The sequence below is a fragment of the Gymnoscopelus braueri genome, assembly GCF_963280865.1.
Source record: "Gymnoscopelus braueri genome assembly, chromosome: 11".
Classification (NCBI taxonomy): Eukaryota; Metazoa; Chordata; class Actinopteri; order Myctophiformes; family Myctophidae; genus Gymnoscopelus; species Gymnoscopelus braueri.
The window spans coordinates 6642769-6662361 of NC_137613.1; the positions used below are offsets into that span (position 1 = coordinate 6642769).

Genomic DNA, 19593 nt, shown 5'->3' on the forward strand with positions numbered 1-19593 from the left:
TTCTTACTGACTAGACGATCAATCCTCCACAAATAGCGTGTTGTTTGGTTGACATTTTTGATCACTTTTTCGGCGTTTTTGTTACCAGAGAGGTTTGCCTCCAAGATGGAGCCCAGGTAGGTAATTTCATCCTTTCTTTTGATGACATCATCACCCACTTTGATCGTGAAACTCTCTGCCTTGCTAAGGTTAGGACTGGACCCAAAGAGGATGGATTCAGTTTTACCCAGGTGTAATGAAAGTTTGTTGTCAGAGAGCCAGATGCAGATCTTGTTGAGTTCAGAGCTGAGAGTTTTCTCAACCTGCAGCCTGTCCCTGTCCGAGACTAGCAGGGCCGAGTCATCTGCGAACAGGAACAGTTTGCAGTCGCAGACTGAAGACATATCATTCACATATATCAGGAACAATAAAGGTCCTAGTATACTTCCTTGAGGAACACCACAAGTCACAGGGAGGGGGGGGGAACTGGGTGCCGTTTACTTCCACCACTTGCTCCCTCCCTTCCAGGTAGGATCTCATCCAGTTCACTGACGTATCATCAAAACCTATTGCTTTGAGCTTATTGATCACACACACATATGAGAGAGTTCTCACCCCTCCCAAAGGAATCTTAAGGGAGGAGGGAATAGAGGCACGGGAGTGATTCTCTTATCAATTCCCCAAAGTGAGTCAAAAGATGGCCTTGACTGAGCGAGCAGCCAGCAAGGCATAAACAGTCTATTGTCAGAACTCCATGTTACTAAAAGACACATGCAATATAAAAACACAATGAAGAAGTGTAGCATGTCAGGTTCTCTCACATTCTGGGTGACTGGAGCCCTGACTATCATTCAATTCCTGTAAAGCTGATGTAGAACATTGTTTGTTTCCTGTCAGATTTGCCTTGAGGACTGGAATCACCCCAATCCAAATAAGTTCCATGAACATCTGAAGACTAAGAAACATAGAAAGGTATGTAATCACCCTCCCCGGGCGGGGAGAGATATATATTTTTTGGTATTATTATTATTTTTTTAATACATGAAAAAAAAAACGGTAAAAAAAAAGAAGTAGTGAAAATAGCAGATCTGAAAGATGCGACGTGTTGTGATCTTTTTCACTAGTCATTACTGAACCTGTCTGCTGTTCTCTACCCACAGAACAAGGGAAAAGTATTTCAGAAAGGTAAGGCCCTCTCTTATACATTTGATAAAGGGTTCACTCTGGTGGCACAGTGCTAAAGTGTCTGCTCACCACCGGCGGAGGATGGAATCCACCGCGCTGCATCCGGCTTTGTGGAGTGACCATACCAACACAATGTGTCCCGTGTTCGGGGGAGGGAAGCCGGGCGGGGAGGGTGACAATAGTCACTGACTCACTGATAATAGCATAGAGCAGTGGTTCTCAACCAGTGGTCCGGGGACCACCAGCGGTCCTTGGGTGTGTGTGTGTGGGGGGGGGGGGGGTTTACCACGGGGTCCCCAGTGAAATTAGTTAACATAGTGTAGGGTATTTACTTAGAAGAAACACCTCACTTGTTCAGTCAGACCAACAACCCAATGAAATAAAGACAGACAGACACCAGAGCGCTCAATTTTACGTGCTGCACGGAGAGAGTCAGACTTAGCTTCCTGCTAACCTCCAGACAACCTCTGACTCTTTTCGTCTCCGCACGACCCTTTTATTCAACATAAGCGGTTTCATAACACATCATAAAGAGGAACCGAAAAGCTGTGCTAACAGGTTTCTGTTTGCCCAGTGTATAATAATGAGTAATAGACATGTCCTCCAAGACGTGGAACACAGCGTACATAATGTGTACATACTGTAGGTCAAAGAACAACATGTGAGGAAGCATGCATTCGGGTTAGAGGCCCCTTCAGGGGCAAGCATATATCATGATTAATACAAGTACAAAATACAGTGTAAGTTACATACAAATAGAAAATACAAACTTTGATCCCTAACACATAGTGTCACAATCATTTTAACCACTTAGCTTTGGCTATTCAAAAATAGCAGATATACGTTAAAATGTTTTTCTTTTACAAATATATATATATTCAAAGACATGCACACATTTTCAAGATTTTTCAAAAATAGCAGATGTTGGCTCCTGCCTCGATCAAGTTAACATGAACACATTTTGCACACACACACACACACACACACACACACACACACACACACACACACACACACACACACACACACACACACACACACACACACACACACACACACACACACACATATGAGAGAGTTCTCGCCCCTCCCAAAGGAATCTTAAGGGAGGAGGGAATAGAGGAACGGGAGTGATTCTCTTATCAATTCCCCAAAGTGAGTCAAAAGATGGCCTTGACTGAGTGAGCAGCCAGCAAGGCATAAACAGTCTATTGTCAGAACTCCATGTTACTAAAAGACACATACAATATAAAAGTATTAATATAAGTAACTATAAACATAGTTATACTTTAACCCATCAAGACCTGGAACGCATCTGTGTAATTTCTTGATTTGACACTTTGGCTATTTTTAAAAAAATCGTGTGCAAATCTTTGAATATATATATTCTTTTAAAGCAACAAACATTTTTAACTCAAATCTTTGTTTCTGCGGGTCCCTGGAACAAAATGTTTTGAGATGGGGGTCGGCGGACAAATACATATAACTTTGGGGGTCCTTGACATGAAAAGGTTTGAGAACCACTGATATAGAAACATACGTTTTTCAGAATTCTGTTGATAATTAGAAGACATTTGTAGAATCGGCTTCAGGTCTTAATGGGTTAATACAACAATCTGAACTCTGAAATAATTGGTTGTCTGCACTAGCAGTGAAGTAGGGAGCAGAGGGCCTCACAGAGATATGGAGCTAAGGGTCATAGGTTGTTGTAAGCCATCCTGTCTAGTTCCTAGACAGTCCTTAGATTGTCGATCCTCCCTAGCTGGCCTGTCACTAGTAGCAAAAGTAACAGATGTAAACCCTGCACCTGGGTGCATGTTTTATCCCATTTGACTGGTTGGTATGTCTCAATGGAGCCAAATTGTCCAGCTGTACGTGCATGCAGACACGTACTTGTCTTCTGCACAGTTACATGCAGGGCTCTATTTTCCATTTTCAGTAAATTCCATCATTATGGAGTGCAGTCAGTCTGAGTCCAGGCATCAGACAGGCCTATATTCAAGGTAATGGGGCGGCCATAGCTGAATGGTTAAAGAGCCCAGCCTATAGGAAGCCAGAGGTCCCAGGTTTGATTCCAGGCCTCAGCAATGTGTTCCTGAGCAAGACGCTTAACCCCTAACTGCTCCCAGAGGCGCTGTCCCTGTAGCTCCCCAATGCTCCTCACTGAGGATGGTTAAATGCAGATACCTCATTTCACTGTGTATGCAGATATACAGTAACACATACCACCAAGGAGTGTGGATTATTACTATTACTATTACTACTATTACTATTACTATTACTATTACTATTATTACTATTACTATTATTACTATTACTATTACTATTATTACTATTACTATTACTATTACTATTACTATTATTACTATTACTATTACTATTACTATTACTATTATTACTATTACTATTACTATTACTATTACTATTATTACTATTACTATTACTATTACTATTATTATTATTATTATTTGAATTCACCTCTGATCTGTTTGTTTTCTCTCTGGATGCTCTTTTCCTCCTGGAGTTCAGATGGTGTTAAAGGGATACTTCACTTTAGGGCCGGGGAGACATTTAAAAAAAATATTAAAAATAAATGAAAAAAGTTATGGAAAATTCATGGCCCCCTCACGCATTAGAGTGTCCTACTAATGCGTGAGGGGGCCATGAATTTTCCATAACTTTTTTCATTTATTTTTAATATTTTTTTTAAATGTCTCCCCGGCCCGAGAGTGAAGTATCCCTTTAAGTCGGGTAAGATCCTATCCCTTTACAAACATTTGTTTTTAACATTTAGAGAGAGAGGGTAAGTGGTTTTCTTTGGTTAAAATAAGTGTTAAATAGCTCTATGTTCTGATAGTACTCATCGATATAGAGTGTTTGTTCAGTAACAGGAGACTCTCCATGTGTCTCCAGCTCTTTAGTAAACAGAAAATACATTTTCAGGTCGGGATACCAATTAGTGCTGCACGATTAATCGAAAAAAGATCGTGATCTCGATTCAGACACCTATGCGATCTCGATTTTAAATTATGACGTTTTTTTTTTTTTGCTTAATATTTTTATATTTACAAGAGAATTGTGTGAGAATCGTGTGAGAATCGTGATCTCAATTCTTATGGAGGAAAATCGTGATTCACATTTGAGCAAGAATCGTGCAGCACTAATACCAATTGTATCCAATCAGGATAGAGAATTCAGACAGGATACAGATTAAACAAGTGAAATTGGAAGTGATGACACTAAGAAATGAGCAGATACAACATTGGAACTGGAACACTATAAAAATGAAGCTGATAAATGGGTGCTCTTTCCCGATTGGCTGAAATGTTGTCACCTACCTGAAAATGTTTTTAAGAGCTGGGGAGACGGGGGACGGGGACGCACACACACACACACACACACACACACACACACACACACACACACACACACACACACACACACACACACACACACACACACACACCCCTGTGACTGATCAAACACTCTATAGCAATGATTACTATCACAATATAGTGCTTTAACCTTTTAACAAAACAATATCACTTACCCTACCTTTTAGGTGGTTAATCACAAACGTATTGACGCAAGCAAACGGTCTATTGTTTTAATATTGTGCATTGATGCTGATGTTTCTCCTTGTCTTAACTCTCTTCCAGTCTATTTGGACCACATTCCCTCTCTGTGGCAGTCCCCAAGAGACCCATATTTAGGTTAGTACTGTGTGCTGACAAATACACATCCGTGGACAAATACGTATCATTTTGCGGGTCCTTGACATGAAAAATGTTTGAGAACCACTGATATATAGCATCATAAGTTAAAAAAAAAAAACTATTTGGATTTAGAAGACATTTGGAGAATCACCAGAAGCAAAGATTTGAGTTAAACATTTTCGCTTTGGAAAACAAAAAAAATCATGTATATAAAGGTTTGTACAAATTTTCAGGATTAAAAAATAGCAGATATACAAGAAATATACAAGAAAACAAAATAGCAATTGAATAGCAAAATAAATCTAAAAATCATACACAGATTCGTTCCCGGTCTTAATGATTAAGAGGGATATTTCACTTTCAAACATGTTTGGGGTCATTTTAACGTCTACTCTGGATTTTGTGAACACCCCAGACAGTTTTTAAGTTCCTTGGTTCATTATTTAGATATTTGATATTCATTTTATCTGACACTCCCCCTTCCTACAAACCCATTGTAACTTCAGACTCCATTTTAACCATGTTAGATTCATTGAAAACCCCCAGTCCTTGGTTCTGGTGACTGTAACGGAAAATCACATTTATATTCCTGTCTAATTATTGATTTACTAATATTGAATTATTATTCATCTAATTTGAGTATTACCGTTATACCGTATGACTGGATTCTCCTGGATTATTATAATTATTACTACACATTGTTCTGATTATGCCTGAATGGAGTGTTCTAGCAGGGAACGTAAACAAGGAAGATAAGGAGCACTAATCTGCATTGGTGTTTACTGGGAAAGGAGAACTGCTTAGCCAAAATACTGCACCGGGGCCGTCTGATTACATTTGTATCCTTATTGGGGTTAACCTTTCACCCTCCTGGAACTCTGTATTTGCCAGACCCAGGGGGTCGGCCTACAGGAGGCTTTGTCTGTCGGTCTGTCGGTCGGTCTCTCCCTCTTTTCCTCCCTAGCCATTCAGGAACGCTTCAGATTTCAACCACCAGGGGCAACAGAGCAGGTCTGGACTTGCTAACATTTGAACCAGCAGTGAAACTTACTGCTGTTGTCCGTTGGATTACTTTTAGGCAATTTTGTTGTTCTACATAACTTATTTCAGAGGTTTATTACTACACAAGCAGCATAGTAAATTACCTAAACTTATGAAATGCTGGATTCAAAGCCCTTCTGCCCATATTCTGTGCACTGACTGACAAGGGACAGGTGAATGTAAACAGACTGGAAGGTTTGCTGGTCTAGCCTATACACCAGCAAACCAAATCTACAACCGAATACCCCTATACACAAAATGTTACACACACACACAAAATGCCTAAAATGATTTATACTTTTAACTTATAAAATGGTTTGTAGGTGTGTTGCCTACTAGGAATGTGTTCCTTCTGGGTCTGGCAGAACCAGGTCTCCTGGTCTTAGTTTAGTTTTCACCAACACTGAGTTCGGTGTCAGACTCCCGTTGCCTTCCGAGGTGCTGTCCGTTTTCTTTTAGCACTACTTCCTGTAAACGCAAAATAGAGAATAAATAAGTATTACACCTATACTAGGTATCCTCTAAATATATATATATATATATATATATATATATATATATATATATATATATATATATATATAATAAAAAGTATACTGTATATTTTTTGCATCACCATTTGTTTGTTGTCCTGTAGAGAACCCCTGCATTGTGTGGTGGTTTTCCACTTGTTCCTGGCTGGAAAATGACATTTAATTCCCTTTAAGCAGCACATCCTACTGTTCTTCATTGTAACACACAGGAATGTGGTTTCATTTTCTGTATTTGTCTCCCTCCCTGCAGGCCTGCCGTCTCTGGTGACTCTGTACATGAGTTCAGAGTCTGGCTCCCTGTTCTACCTGTGTCACGCCTGTGAGGAATCAGTCTCTGACATAAGTGAACATTTCACCTCTACTGAGCACTGCCGCAACTACTACGTAAGTGTTGACCACCATCTTATACAGAGATGCGGGATTTGGGGAAACCACAGAGAAATAGATGGAGACGGCGGTCTTGTGCATCCGTTCACTGTCAACTGTTGTTGTGAAAATACGCCAATCTGTTATATAGGTTAATAATTGCTTGAATGGCCGTGCTCTCTTTCTCTCTCTCTCTCTCTCTCTCTCTCTCTCTCTCTCTCTCTCTCTCTCTCTCTCGTCTCGAGCTGATGATGATGATGGTTAAAATACGCTACTCTATAATAATGTTTTAGGTATTTTTACTTTACTGGAGTATATCCAGTTTTCTGTACTTTTACTTCTACTCCACTACATCTCAGAGACAAATATTGTACCTTTACTCCATTACAATTATTAGAAAACTTTAGTTACTAGTTACTTTGTATATTTGTATTATTATCACAAAACATACATTAACCACTTCAGCCCTATATATATTTTGGCCATTTGAAAATAGCCGATCTACAAGCCTTGCGATGCGACGCATCGTGAGCTTGTAGATCCGGGGCTCCGGGGGCGTGGTTTCCCCAAATCCCCAGTGCGGTCCCAAATCACGCTACAGAGATACACATCATCTTGCATAAATGCTCTTTGTAATTGAGATTTATCTTTCCTATACTTCCCAGAACTACACCAACCCAGACATACTGAGGTTCTCCTGGATTCACAACAATCATATAGAGCTGTGTGTGGATACCGCAGCCCACAGGGACACAAAGAAGAACTGGGAGCTGCACGCTGGGAGGATGCAGGTCTGTTGGTGATGCACAGAACACTTGAATTTGATCAGAGCGCTGCATAGTATACGTGATTGTACTTATTTTTTTACAATATGTTTATTGTTTCTGCCAGACCGAAGGCGTGGCATGTTTCTGCCCCCATCCGTCTGTGTGTCCGTGTCCGTGTCCGTGTCCCCGTCCGTGTGTGTGTGAGTGTGTGCGTGTTCGTCCTGCCGTCTGTTAAGCACCATTGAACCGATCGGCGTGAAACTGTGCACGCACACTGCCTGGAGTGCACGTGAGCCAGAGCAGAAACAGTTGCCCAAATCTTTCACATTGGCCTGAATGTTAAAGCGCCACCATCTGATATTACTCCTACAGATTGTGTCCAAACATCACGCAAACCGGTACACAGTCTCTCTATAGTCATGTGATCAGTACGGATCTATCCGATTTCTCATGTTCTATCCTAATTAGCTAAGATTGGCTGTTTGCTGGAGTGGCTCGTTTTGAACAAAATGTCTCAAATCATGAACTTTTTCCGATTGCCGTGAAACTTTGCACGAACATAACCACTAGGCCCAGGAAGAAATGCCACCCTTTTCACATTGGCCTGTTATAGTGCCAGTTTTCACCTGGGGCTCTTATCCTGTTGACTGGTTGAGCGGTTTAAACATTCTAGGAATCTATAATGCTCTGTAAAGCACTTTGAGCTGCATTTCATGTCATGAAAGGTGCTATACAAATAAAGTTTATTATTATTATTATTATTATTATGTGTGTAATCAGTATAATGTTGCGTGCATGTAACTGTGTGCAGGCAGGGCATATAGTCATATATGGAAAAATCCCTATCACAGGTCAGAGAGCTCATCACTTTGTCTGACTGTGAGAGCATAGCTCTGGGTTAACCACTTTCAACATGATAGCACTGGATGTCATTATAGGCCAAATATTTTATTTTCAAAATCTTCAAGAATAGCGAAAACAGGAGATTTACAAATCTCACAAGGCGTCACGATGCGACGGCGGATGCGTTGTTATCTCAAGACGTAACTTTGCAAACAATATTTTCACTTGTGTCTGCTGATCACCCCTGAAGCCATAGGGGATTAGTCCTGCTAATAATGGAAACTATCAGCGCAATCAACTTACAGGTCACCACAAAACTAACATAAATTAGCAGAGATTACATTTTACCGTCCCAAAATGTTATTAAAGGTGTTATGAACATAATAGATTACTGAAACAATTCATTTTCCAAATCCAACATAGGCAAAATAATGTCTTTGATGTTGTAACCAGAAGGAACAGTGTGGTTGATGGTTTCAATATACATGAGCTGTTTTATTCCATCTTTTCTGTGTTGTGTACAGGTTGTGGACATGCCTAGAGATTTGTTTGATACGGTGAAAGGAACCAGTTATGTCAAAGGTACATGCTGCTGCCCTCTGTTTTATTATATTGACTTTACCTACAGAGCTAAAGTGTAAAATACTATGTACATACATTCTGTTTGGTGACGTAACTCGTAGCTCTGTTGTCATTACATCTGTTGTCTACTCTATGGGGAAGTACTTCTTCTCAGAAATAATGTAGTGACCTATAGGATATTATGGAATGCAACAAAAGTTGTCAGAAACTGTATTTATTGTCTCCGCTAGGCCGAAGGCGTGGCCGAGACTATGTTTTGCATAGTGCCTCAAATCATGAACGACTTTTCATATTCCATCAACATTGCTGGCCCACAATAACCTACCTGACCTGGCGGAGACCTGTGCACTTTTTCTATTTAACTGTAAAATACATTTTGGGTGACTATATCATTTTGGCGCGACTGTCACTCTAAAGCAGGGGTCCTCAACAACAAATCTTGAAGGTCCACAAATACGTTTTTGAATAAGGCTAGGGTCCGCACATGCACGCGCGCGCAGCGTGCATGCCCCCCTCCGATTTTCTTCGCGGATTTTGGCGGATTCGGGTACTTTTTCCCCCGTTTTTGTTACTTTATTTCGGTTTCAGGGTAATTTAATTTTTTTAATTATAATTTTCCCAGGGTCCACAGAGAGACCCTGTTGAGGACCCCTGCTTAATGTAGAACACAGATCCCAGATTTTGAAGTTATATTATTTACTTGGATGTGAAAGCACAAGGTCACTTGTGGTAGAGGTTTGGGTTGTGTATTTACAGTACCTTGTCATGATTGGTGAGATATCTAGCGCCATTGATTGGAAATAATAATAAATAAAAAAAAGGTTTCCTCATTGACTTGACCAATATGTAACCAAAACCCAGTATTTGTTTTTATTTTATTTTTTATGTCAACTTCCTGTTGATTTTTACTATTCTATGGATACAGTCCGGGTTTTCTTCCCAATACAAATGTCTAAATCGACATCAAGTTGACATTTTTCATTACAAAAACTAAATCTGCTTTGTTTGCATTTGTGACTTTGAGAGCTGTGCGATGTAAGTTAACTGAGGAGACTATTTTTGGATTATTCATTTAAAAAATAAACAGCACAATGGAACGAGATATCTCGCCAATTGGATTAGTTTACACCATGACGAGGTAATTCATTACACAACCCTAACTTCTACTCAAGTGTCCTCCTTCTGCTTACGGACTAAAACACTTGAATTCTGGAGCGGTTACAAATTCATGATTCTTCTCACTCTTTGACAGCGATGAAGACTCTGAGTCACAATTCCTACCTTCTGGGACTGAAGAGGACCACAGGTCAGTTGATGAGCTGGTCCATGGCTTCTCCATGGGTCGCCTCATCATCATTTATTATTTTGTGTTCCCCTCATTGGCCCTCCGGTTGCTCCACACGTCCCAGACTCTTCTCCCTTCTCTAAAACACCCTGGACAACGCTCCACGCGTCCCAGACTCTTCTCCCTTCTCTAAAACACCCTGGACAACGCTCCACGCGTCCCAGACTCTTCTCCCTTCTCTAAAACACCCTGGACAACGCTCCACGCGTCCCAGACTCTTCTCCCTTCTCTAAAACACCCTGGACAACGCTCCACGCGTCCCAGACTCTCCTCTCTTCCCTAAAACACCCTGGACAACGCTCCACGCCTCCCAGACTCTTCTCCCTCCTGGCTCCCAAGCTGTGGAATAAACTCTTCATTGCAGTCAGAACTGCAGACAGACTCGCTCCCCGTTTTCCACTGCAGTCTGAAAACTCACCTCTTCAGGCTCTACCTCACCTCCTAGTACTCCTCCATGCTTGTATACTATGCTATACTGTACTAGTTATACTAGGCAGATATGACACAAAAACATGTTTATTTGTGTTTATTTTATTGGCTTGAACACAAATTAAGTTAAGAATAATATAATATTTAGATAAGATGTTGTTTAGACAGATGCTAGCATTGATGTTTACCAGATATCCTAGTTTTCCTAGAAGCACTACTGTTCTCTATTCCATTCTACTCATGTGACTCTTTATCCTGTCGTTTGGTGAATACGGTTCATGCCCTTTACTCTTAGGGTCAGGGTTAGGGTTAGAGTTTTCTAAATGCCTAAATTGTAATTGTAATCTATGCAGTTTAATTGAACCCTTCAGTGAAAATAATAAATAGATCCCTTCTTTATCATCACAATATTTATCTATCCACAGCTGCAAGGCCAAAAAAGATGTCGATACAGACATACCTGGGAACCCCCAACAGGAAGCATCCTCTTCTAGGTCAGTGCTTTGCATCCAGTGTTGATTTTGAAAGCTAATTTTGATTTAGTTTTAGTCATAGTCTTTTGAATGAAATTCTGTTTAGTTTTAGTCATATTTTAGTCACCTGAAATGTTTTACTTTTAGTCTAGTTTTAGTCGACTAAATATCATAACTATTTTAGTCAACTAAATCTACAGTTGATTTAGTGATGCCATCGAAATGGCTGATTTTCACTTGGCTGCATGCTGAAAATAGCTGATCTACAAGCTCACAACGCGTCGCAGAGCTTGTAGATCAGCTATTTTCGGTCTGTGACACCCGTGCGCAACCATGATGACTTGTCTTAGTTCTACTGGATCTCTTTCTTCTCCACTCATCCCTCCCTAACATTTTAGTCTAGATTTTATTTGTTGACGAAATTGTCAGTATGTTTTGTCATAGTTTTTAGTCATCATAGCTTAGTTTTTGAAGTGAAAAAAGGTAGTCGGCGAAAAAGAAATCGTCATAGTTTTAGTCGATGAAATTAACACTGCTTTCCTTCCCTGCAGGTCTGGAGCACCTGGTGGAATGTAGCTGTGAGGAGCAGACTGACAGACGCTTATATCTCTGCACCGTCTGCAAACTCACTCTAACCGACTCTAAGATCATCAGACATCTCCTCAGCTTCTATCACATCCACCGATACATTGTAATTTTGCTACACTCTGATTGTTTATAAAAAAAGGAAACGCTCCAGTCTGCTCAATAAGGGAGATGTTTCTTTAGTCCCTTTGGGGAAAATTAAGTTTCAGCTTAACCCAGCTTATGCCTGAATTTACATTAATTACTTTGTGCATATTCATGACCACCTGTGCCTTTCTTCATGTGTCGTCACACAGTCCAGTCTTTCAAATGAGCAAACCGAGGAGATTTTAAGGCCTTGTACGAGTGTTGTTGGGTAGCCTACTACATTGACCTGGGTGTTGTTTGTGTCTCCAGAATGCATGGCATCCCTCTACTCTGCAGTTCTACAGTTCCTACACCTACAATCACATGTTTCACAACATGATGCGGGATTTAGCTAAACAGATGGAAGAAATCCATGGAACGACCATCACTGATATGAAGGTAATGAAGTACAGAAACACTCTAGAAGTAAATGATCATCAGAAATGCATTTCCTAAGATGCTCTGGTAGTGCACTGTATGTCAGTTTTAATAACTGTAAGACCTTGTGTTTATAGAAAGTGGTCCTGGAGCCTGCTTTGTTCTCATCAGTGGAAGATACTTACTACACAGAGGGTATGTTTTTATTTATTTAACATTTTTAGTTCCAGAGTCAGAAACACTATTCACATTATTATTCCTACTGATGGGCACATTCAGGGCATTGGATTTATTTTTAATAGATAGAGCTTAGAGGAGGCAATTCAGAGTGCTTTACACAAAACATACATTTTCTTTCTTTTTCCTTTATTTATTCAGGGAAGCCCATTGAGAGCAAGCTCTCTTTTTCAAGGACGCCCTGATAACAACATATAAAATACATACATAATGAGAAACGATAACAAACATTTGAATCACATTACAATGTCACAGATGCAAAGAAACATAGTGTTACATGAAACAGATGCAGTCACTATGTAGTGTGTCCTCAAGAAGCACCCTAAATGTCTCTATTGAGACCAATCGCACCAGTTTCAGAGAGTCCTGAAGTTTGTTCATGAAAGCAGTCTTTCCTTGTTCACTGCTCTTACGTGGACTGGTATATCTAATGCGTGTTTGTGAACGTGTTGAATGTCCAGTAACCTTTGGTTCAAAAGCATAATTAAGATATGATGACACAGAGCATTACATAACAAAATCACAATCCGTATAAAAGCATTGAATACAATTATTTTTGTTTTGTTTTAAATGAAACCAAAATAAGGGAATAGAATTACAGTGCAGAGGAAATTATATATAAAAAAAACATGTCCATATGTAACCATGTAACCCTCACTGACCATGTGTAGCCTTGAAGATGCTGGAAAACTGGAGGAAGGAACGCAAGGAGAGCAGCTTGATGACCAGCATCACACCAGGAGACAAGCTGGGTAAGTATTACACTGAAGGAATAATATGAGTACCAATAAAAGTACCAAAAGTAAAAGTACTCATCACGCAGAAGGTCCCATTTCAAGTTTTCAAACTGTATCAAAATCTTTTGAAAATGGCTGATCTACAAGCATTGTGAGCTTGTAGATCGGCTATTTTCAAATGGCCGAAATGTATATACAGTAGGGCTGAAGTGGTTAATGTATGTTTTATAATGGTAACTAGTAACTCAAGTTTTCAAATAATTGTAGTGGAGTAAAAGTACAATATTTGCCTCTGAGATGTAGTGGAGTAGAAGTAAAAGTACTGAAAATTGGAAATACTCCAGTGAAGTAAAATACCTCAAAGTTGTAGTACAGTACTTAAGTACATGTACTTAGTTACTTTCCACCACTGCAAGCTGTGTAAGTATTAGACTGAAGGAATATGACTTCATGCATTTGTAAGGGTTTGTCTCATGTGTTCTATGTAAAGTTTAAGGTTCCCTGTTCCTCTCAGAACCTATTCTTCTAAGAATCCTTGTCTTTTTTTTCTTCAGTGTTGTCTGTATGTTTTTCAGTTCATGTCCCTGACCAGTTGAACCTCAGCAGCACCTCTCCAAAAAGTGAGCTTTTTTTGTGGCATACAAGAAAATGACTTCATAAACACAGATCATCTGACGTTCTCTTCTTTCTTACTGCTGTACATTTGATTGAGGGGTACAGCTGTTGATTTTGTCGATTAAAACTATGACGAATTAATTTTTTTTCACTGACTAAAACGAATTAAAAACTAAGCTACGATGACTAAAACTAAGACTAAATATATGGATCGGCTATTTTCAGCATGCAACCATGTGTAAAATCAGCCATCAAGGCACGCCAACATACATTTTAGTGGACTAAATCAACTGTAGATTAAGCGACTATAATCTTATGATATTTAGTCGACTAAAACTAGACAAAAACTAAAGCCTTTCAGATGACTAAAATATGACTAAAACAAAATGGATTTCTTTTCAAAAGACTATGACCAAAACTAAATCAAAATTTGTTGTCAAAATCGACACTGATACAGCCATCAGAATTGTGTCTGGTTTATAAAACACTTTCTCCATTCATGGTATCCTTATAACTGTAGAATTATAGTTTCAAGCACTCATAATTATTCATAATGCTTTCATTGCTTTGTAACTATGATCAATAATCATTTATTGATTATAGTTGACAATAAATAATTTTATAAAGACTTATATCGTCAAGTATTATAAATGTAATACTTCATAATTTTTTGCAAGGATCATAGTGTATTATTATAATGTCATAGTTGTAATATACATAAGAATTGTATTATGTATTATAAGCACTTATTATAACTTCCTTTCCCCTTTAGGAAGAATTTCCTACACAAGGGATTTTTTGATAGAGCTGAGAAATTGTCCTGCGGCCCAGACGAATCCAGAGTTCTTGTTTTTTGTAAGTTTAACACGTCAGTACAACAGTATCTAGTGGCAGCCATCACTAGTGGCAAACAAGCAACCGCTTTACTGTTTTTAATGGCTTGATTATTTTCCCCAGGAGCCCCGGATTGTTCTCAGACCCTCGCAGTCACCCCTGGCTGCTAAGGGACCCTCGCAACCACAGACACCCCTGGTTGCTAAGAGACCCTTACAGTCACAGACACCCCTGGTTGCTAAGAGACCATCACAGTCACACACACCCTTGGCTTCTAAGGGACCCTCGCAACCACAGACACCCATTGCTGTTAAGAGACCCTCGCAGTCACAGACACCCCTGGTTGCTAAGAGACCCTCGCAGTCACAGACACTCCTGGTTGCTAAGAGACCATCTTGGTCACAGACGCCCCAGCACCAGTCTGCATCCAGCGCGGCCACACGTGGTGGTAAGCTGCTTCATCAATTTACAATCAACAATTTAGGCGTTTAGCAGACACTCTTAATCCAGAGCGATTTACAGTAAGAAAAGAAAACACCAGGTAATACATCAAATGCATAGAAATAGTAATCTACGATCATTAGGTAAACCAAGAACCTATCATCAGTCTAAACAGTATTATATCAAAAAATCAATAATCTGTGTACACACTATAGCAGTGGTTCTCAAACCTTTTCATGTCAAGGACCCCCAAAATGATATGTATTTGGCTGCGGACCCCCATCTCAAAAATAGCAGATCTACACCGAGTGCCACGCTATGAGCTTGTAGATCTGCTATTTTTGAATAGCCAAAGTTTAAAATATGGATAAAAGGGGTTAAAATGATTGTGACCATAAATGTATTTAAACTTATTTAGCTGGGGACCCCATGGTACCCTGACAAGGACCCCTGGGGGTCCCCGGACCCCACTTTGAGAACCAATGCACTATAGGATGCTTGAAAGTCTACAAATGAACCTGGCGTCCGTCTACATAACATGCTAACTACATGCCAAGACTAATGTGGAAAACATGAAATGGGATCTAGGCTATCATCACCATAACCCTCTAGGTCAGGACTAAGCCAATAGACGGAGGGCCAGAACATATAATCTAAGCCTCATTTAAGAAATGTTACTGGAACTCCACCACAGACTGCCTTATAAGACATACTGTACTGTACGTACATTTGTGGCAGATGCAGAGAATGCATCAAAACCAGCTGCAGGCAATATAGGTGGTATAATACTGATGCCCTCATGCACTGAAAGCGTCATTGACAGGCCGCTTTTTCACTTTGGAAGCTCTATATATTCAGCTGCAGCCTGCAATTATTAATATAAAAAATTATGTGAACCGCATCGCAACGACCCAAATGAAACGAGGGGCATTCTGTACGTTCTTCTGTGATTTGGTGCTATATAAATTAAAATAAAATTGACTTGACCCAATACAATGGTAGGGGAACACTGCTGCAATTATCTGACCACATCTGCAAACTCTTTATAGTCCGTCTCCCCTTCTCTTGTTTTCATGTCTTGTGTTACCATCTGGTTCTTTATCTGGATACTCATATTTCTTTCTTTTCTTTGTTTCTTTTTGTATTTTGTTATTTTGCATCCAGACATATCTTACATACTGAGCTGCCAGGTGAATATGAACTCCAATCTCACCACCATAATCTTCACATCATCACCAACACTGTATACTTGCCTCTTTCTAAAACAACTATAAAGTACAATGTAAAATAAGTAAAGATGATGCTGATATTCATTCATTTTGTCTACCCGGTCAGGTCTGCAGTATGAAATTTGAAACCACATCGCAATATTCTAATCACGTGAAAGGAGAGGAACACAAGCAGGTGAGACATGTTTTCATATGTTGTTCACAAGTTAGAATATTAATGAATTTACTTGCCCAGAACTTGATTAAATGTGTCCTAATAAAATGTCTGTCTGTCTGTCTGTCTGTCTGTCTGTCTGTCTGTCTGTCTGTCTGTCTGTCTGTCTGTCTGTCTGTCCATCCACAGAAAATGAAGACTATCTTTGTGACAGAAGGTACTACAGTACACCTTGTTATCTCATGGTCTGTTGTTGTTATCCACATGTACTGTACTGTATGTCAGTGGTTCTCAAACTTTTTCGTGTCAAGGACCCCCAAAATGATATGTATTTGGCCACGGACCCCCATGTCAAAATATTTTGTTCCAGGGACCCCTGGAAGCAAAGATTTGAGTTACAAATGTTCGCTTTAAAAAATATTATATTCAAAGATTTGCACAAAGTTTCACATTTTTTTCAAAAATAGCAGATCTACAGTATAAGCTCTTAGTGCTATGAGCTGGTAGATCTGCTATTTTTGAATAGCCAAAGTATATGATAATGGTTAAAGTGGTTAAAATGATTGTGACACTTATTTAGCTGGGGACCCCCCTGGTACCCCGCCAAGGACCCCTGGGGGTCCCCGGACCCTACTTTGAGAACCAATGCTGTATGTGACATTAATGCATCTTGTTTATTCTTAACCCTCTGTTCTACAATCACAGCAGATGAACTGGAGAATGGACGAGGTATGATTTATTATTATTCTACTTGTTCCGTATGTTGGGTTATCAGAGATGCTGTGGAGAGGATTTTAACTGAAGCTTTCTCTCTCATCTTAGTGTACTACAGTACTATCTTAACTGAAGCTTTCTCTCATCTTAGTGTACTACAGTACTATCTTAACTGAAGCTTTCTCTCATCTTAGTGTACTACAGTACTATCTTAACTGAAGCTTTCTCTCTCATCTTAGTGTACTACAGTACTATCTTAACTGAAGCTTTCTCTCATCTTAGTTTACTACAGTACTATCTTAACTGAAGCTTTCTCTCATCTTAGTGTACTACAGTACTATCTTGAATGAATGCCAGTACATCAAGAAAAGACATTGGGTCAAGGGTGAGTTGCAGTAGTTACTGCATTATGTGGAATAAATATATTATGCCAGTATGATGCCATTCAAGAGCTACATTTTGCTACATTTGTTTTGTACTTATTGTAATGAAAAGGTAATCTTGTTCCACAGTTTGCAAACACAAATGACTCTTGTCTTCAATAATAATTAATGGAGCATTTCCTCTGGGATAGGTCTCCTTCATATATGTATAATATGTATAATAATGAATGGAGCGTTTCCTCTGGGATAGGTCTCCTTCATATATGTATAATATGTATAATAATGAATGGATCATTTCCTCTGGGATAGGTCTCCTTCATATATGTATAATAATGAATGGATCATATCCTCTGGGATAGGTCTCCATCATGTTGTGACGTGCGTCTGCAGCCGTGCTAATAGCATGCCTCTGTGTGTGTGCTGCGTCTGCCAGTCTACCTTCCCCGGGTCCAAGTTCAGAGCCCATCTGGGTGATCCAACACACATCAAACACACTGTGGTGAGTCCTTTGTTTCTGTCCAGTTTTGGTTGTGTATGTTGTGTGTTTGTATGTTTTGGTTTGATTTGAAGTCTATTACTACTGTACATATCAAAGAGACCCCCATGTGTAACCTCACTTTTTATTAATTTAATTTTTTTGCTGGACCCTGGGACTGGCCTGGAATGTCCTTTACTGACTGACTGACTGACTGACTGATTGTACAACAGACAGTTGCACAGCGTCTCTTGTACCATCTCTGCGCTCTGAAGAGCACACCTTTCTTGTTCAGAAAGCTGCGGCTCGTCTAGTGTTCAACCGCCCCAAGTTCTCCCACACAACTACCCTTCTCCGTTCTCTACACTGGCTCCCTGTAGTGTAGCTCGCATCCAGTTTAAGACCCTGGTTCTAGCCTATAGGGCAGTGAAAGGAACAGCTCCGGCCTTACACCCCTGCCCGAACGCTTCGGTCTGCCGCCTCGGGGCGACTGGTTTCCCAGTTGCCTAGTTCCCTATTCCCAGTTCCCTATTTTGTCTCATCTGTTTAAGAAAGTAGGTAGCTGATATATTGCACTTTTACCTTAGCGCTAGGTATCCTCTTAGTTGCTTGTTTGAGTAGAGAATGCTCTTAAGACTTCCGGTGATTAGTAGTTTTCTTGCCTACCTACATGTACTGTATGTTGAATGCACTTATTGTAAGTCGCTTTGGATAAAAGCGTCTGCTAAATGACTACAATGTAATGTCCTCGGTTTTAACAAACTAGAGGTTTCTACTTTGTTCTCTTGGATAGGTGCACCAGAATGCTGCTCAGTTACCAGTTGTGAGTGAAGGGGTCCTAAAACCCCAGGTCAGGGAGGAGGAGAATGCTCACATGATGCTCAAGGTAAAATGGCAAACAAAGCACATCGTGTGTTTTGCGATGTATTGCAGTCAGTGCTGTAAAACCTGACACATTTTATTTTCCAGATAATTGATCTCCCAAGCAGGATCTTTGGCATGCTCAACGATGACTATCAGCATGGTGAGAATAACTGACCATGTTATCAAACACATTGGAACTTGCAGTGGTGGAAGAAGTACTCAGATATTTTACTTAAGTAAAAGTAGCAATACCACAATATAAAAATACTCTGTTACAAGTAAAAGGCCTGTGTTCAAAATGTTACTTGAGTAAAAGTATAAAAGTATTGGCATAAAAATATATATATATACTTAAAGTACCAAAAGTAAAAGCACTAAAATTCTTGAAAATAGCAGATCTACTAAGCTCACAACGTGTCGCATCGCGGCGCGTTGTGAGCTTGTAGATCGGCTATTTTCAAATAGCTTAGGTATAAAATAGGGCTAAAGTGGTTAATGTATGTTTTATAATGATTTATATCTGCAAAGTAACTAGTAACTAAAGTTTTAAAATAATTGTGGT

At 39.7% G+C, this 19593-nt stretch overlaps 1 protein-coding gene across 1 annotated transcript in view; it reads left to right on the top strand.

Moving 5' to 3' along the window:
* Positions 1 to 676: 676 nt before the first annotated feature.
* The window catches only part of LOC308094887 (uncharacterized protein), a gene marked incomplete at both ends in the record, with an annotated part of 37580 nt that continues 18663 nt past the window's right edge, over positions 677 to 19593 (top strand). Inside the window, 19 exons of the mRNA XM_080441710.1 lie at positions 677 to 706; positions 877 to 951; positions 1140 to 1164; positions 4824 to 4877; positions 6705 to 6838; positions 7486 to 7611; positions 8955 to 9012; positions 10265 to 10318; positions 11811 to 11950; positions 12241 to 12369; positions 12486 to 12543; positions 13257 to 13337; positions 13898 to 13942; positions 14710 to 14792; positions 14895 to 15219; positions 16600 to 16616; positions 18126 to 18191; positions 18961 to 19053; positions 19137 to 19191. Of these exons, the coding sequence (XP_080297836.1) occupies positions 677 to 706; positions 877 to 951; positions 1140 to 1164; positions 4824 to 4877; positions 6705 to 6838; positions 7486 to 7611; positions 8955 to 9012; positions 10265 to 10318; positions 11811 to 11950; positions 12241 to 12369; positions 12486 to 12543; positions 13257 to 13337; positions 13898 to 13942; positions 14710 to 14792; positions 14895 to 15219; positions 16600 to 16616; positions 18126 to 18191; positions 18961 to 19053; positions 19137 to 19191 (1648 nt within the window). The remainder of the gene's footprint in view (positions 707 to 876; positions 952 to 1139; positions 1165 to 4823; positions 4878 to 6704; positions 6839 to 7485; positions 7612 to 8954; positions 9013 to 10264; positions 10319 to 11810; positions 11951 to 12240; positions 12370 to 12485; positions 12544 to 13256; positions 13338 to 13897; positions 13943 to 14709; positions 14793 to 14894; positions 15220 to 16599; positions 16617 to 18125; positions 18192 to 18960; positions 19054 to 19136; positions 19192 to 19593) is intronic.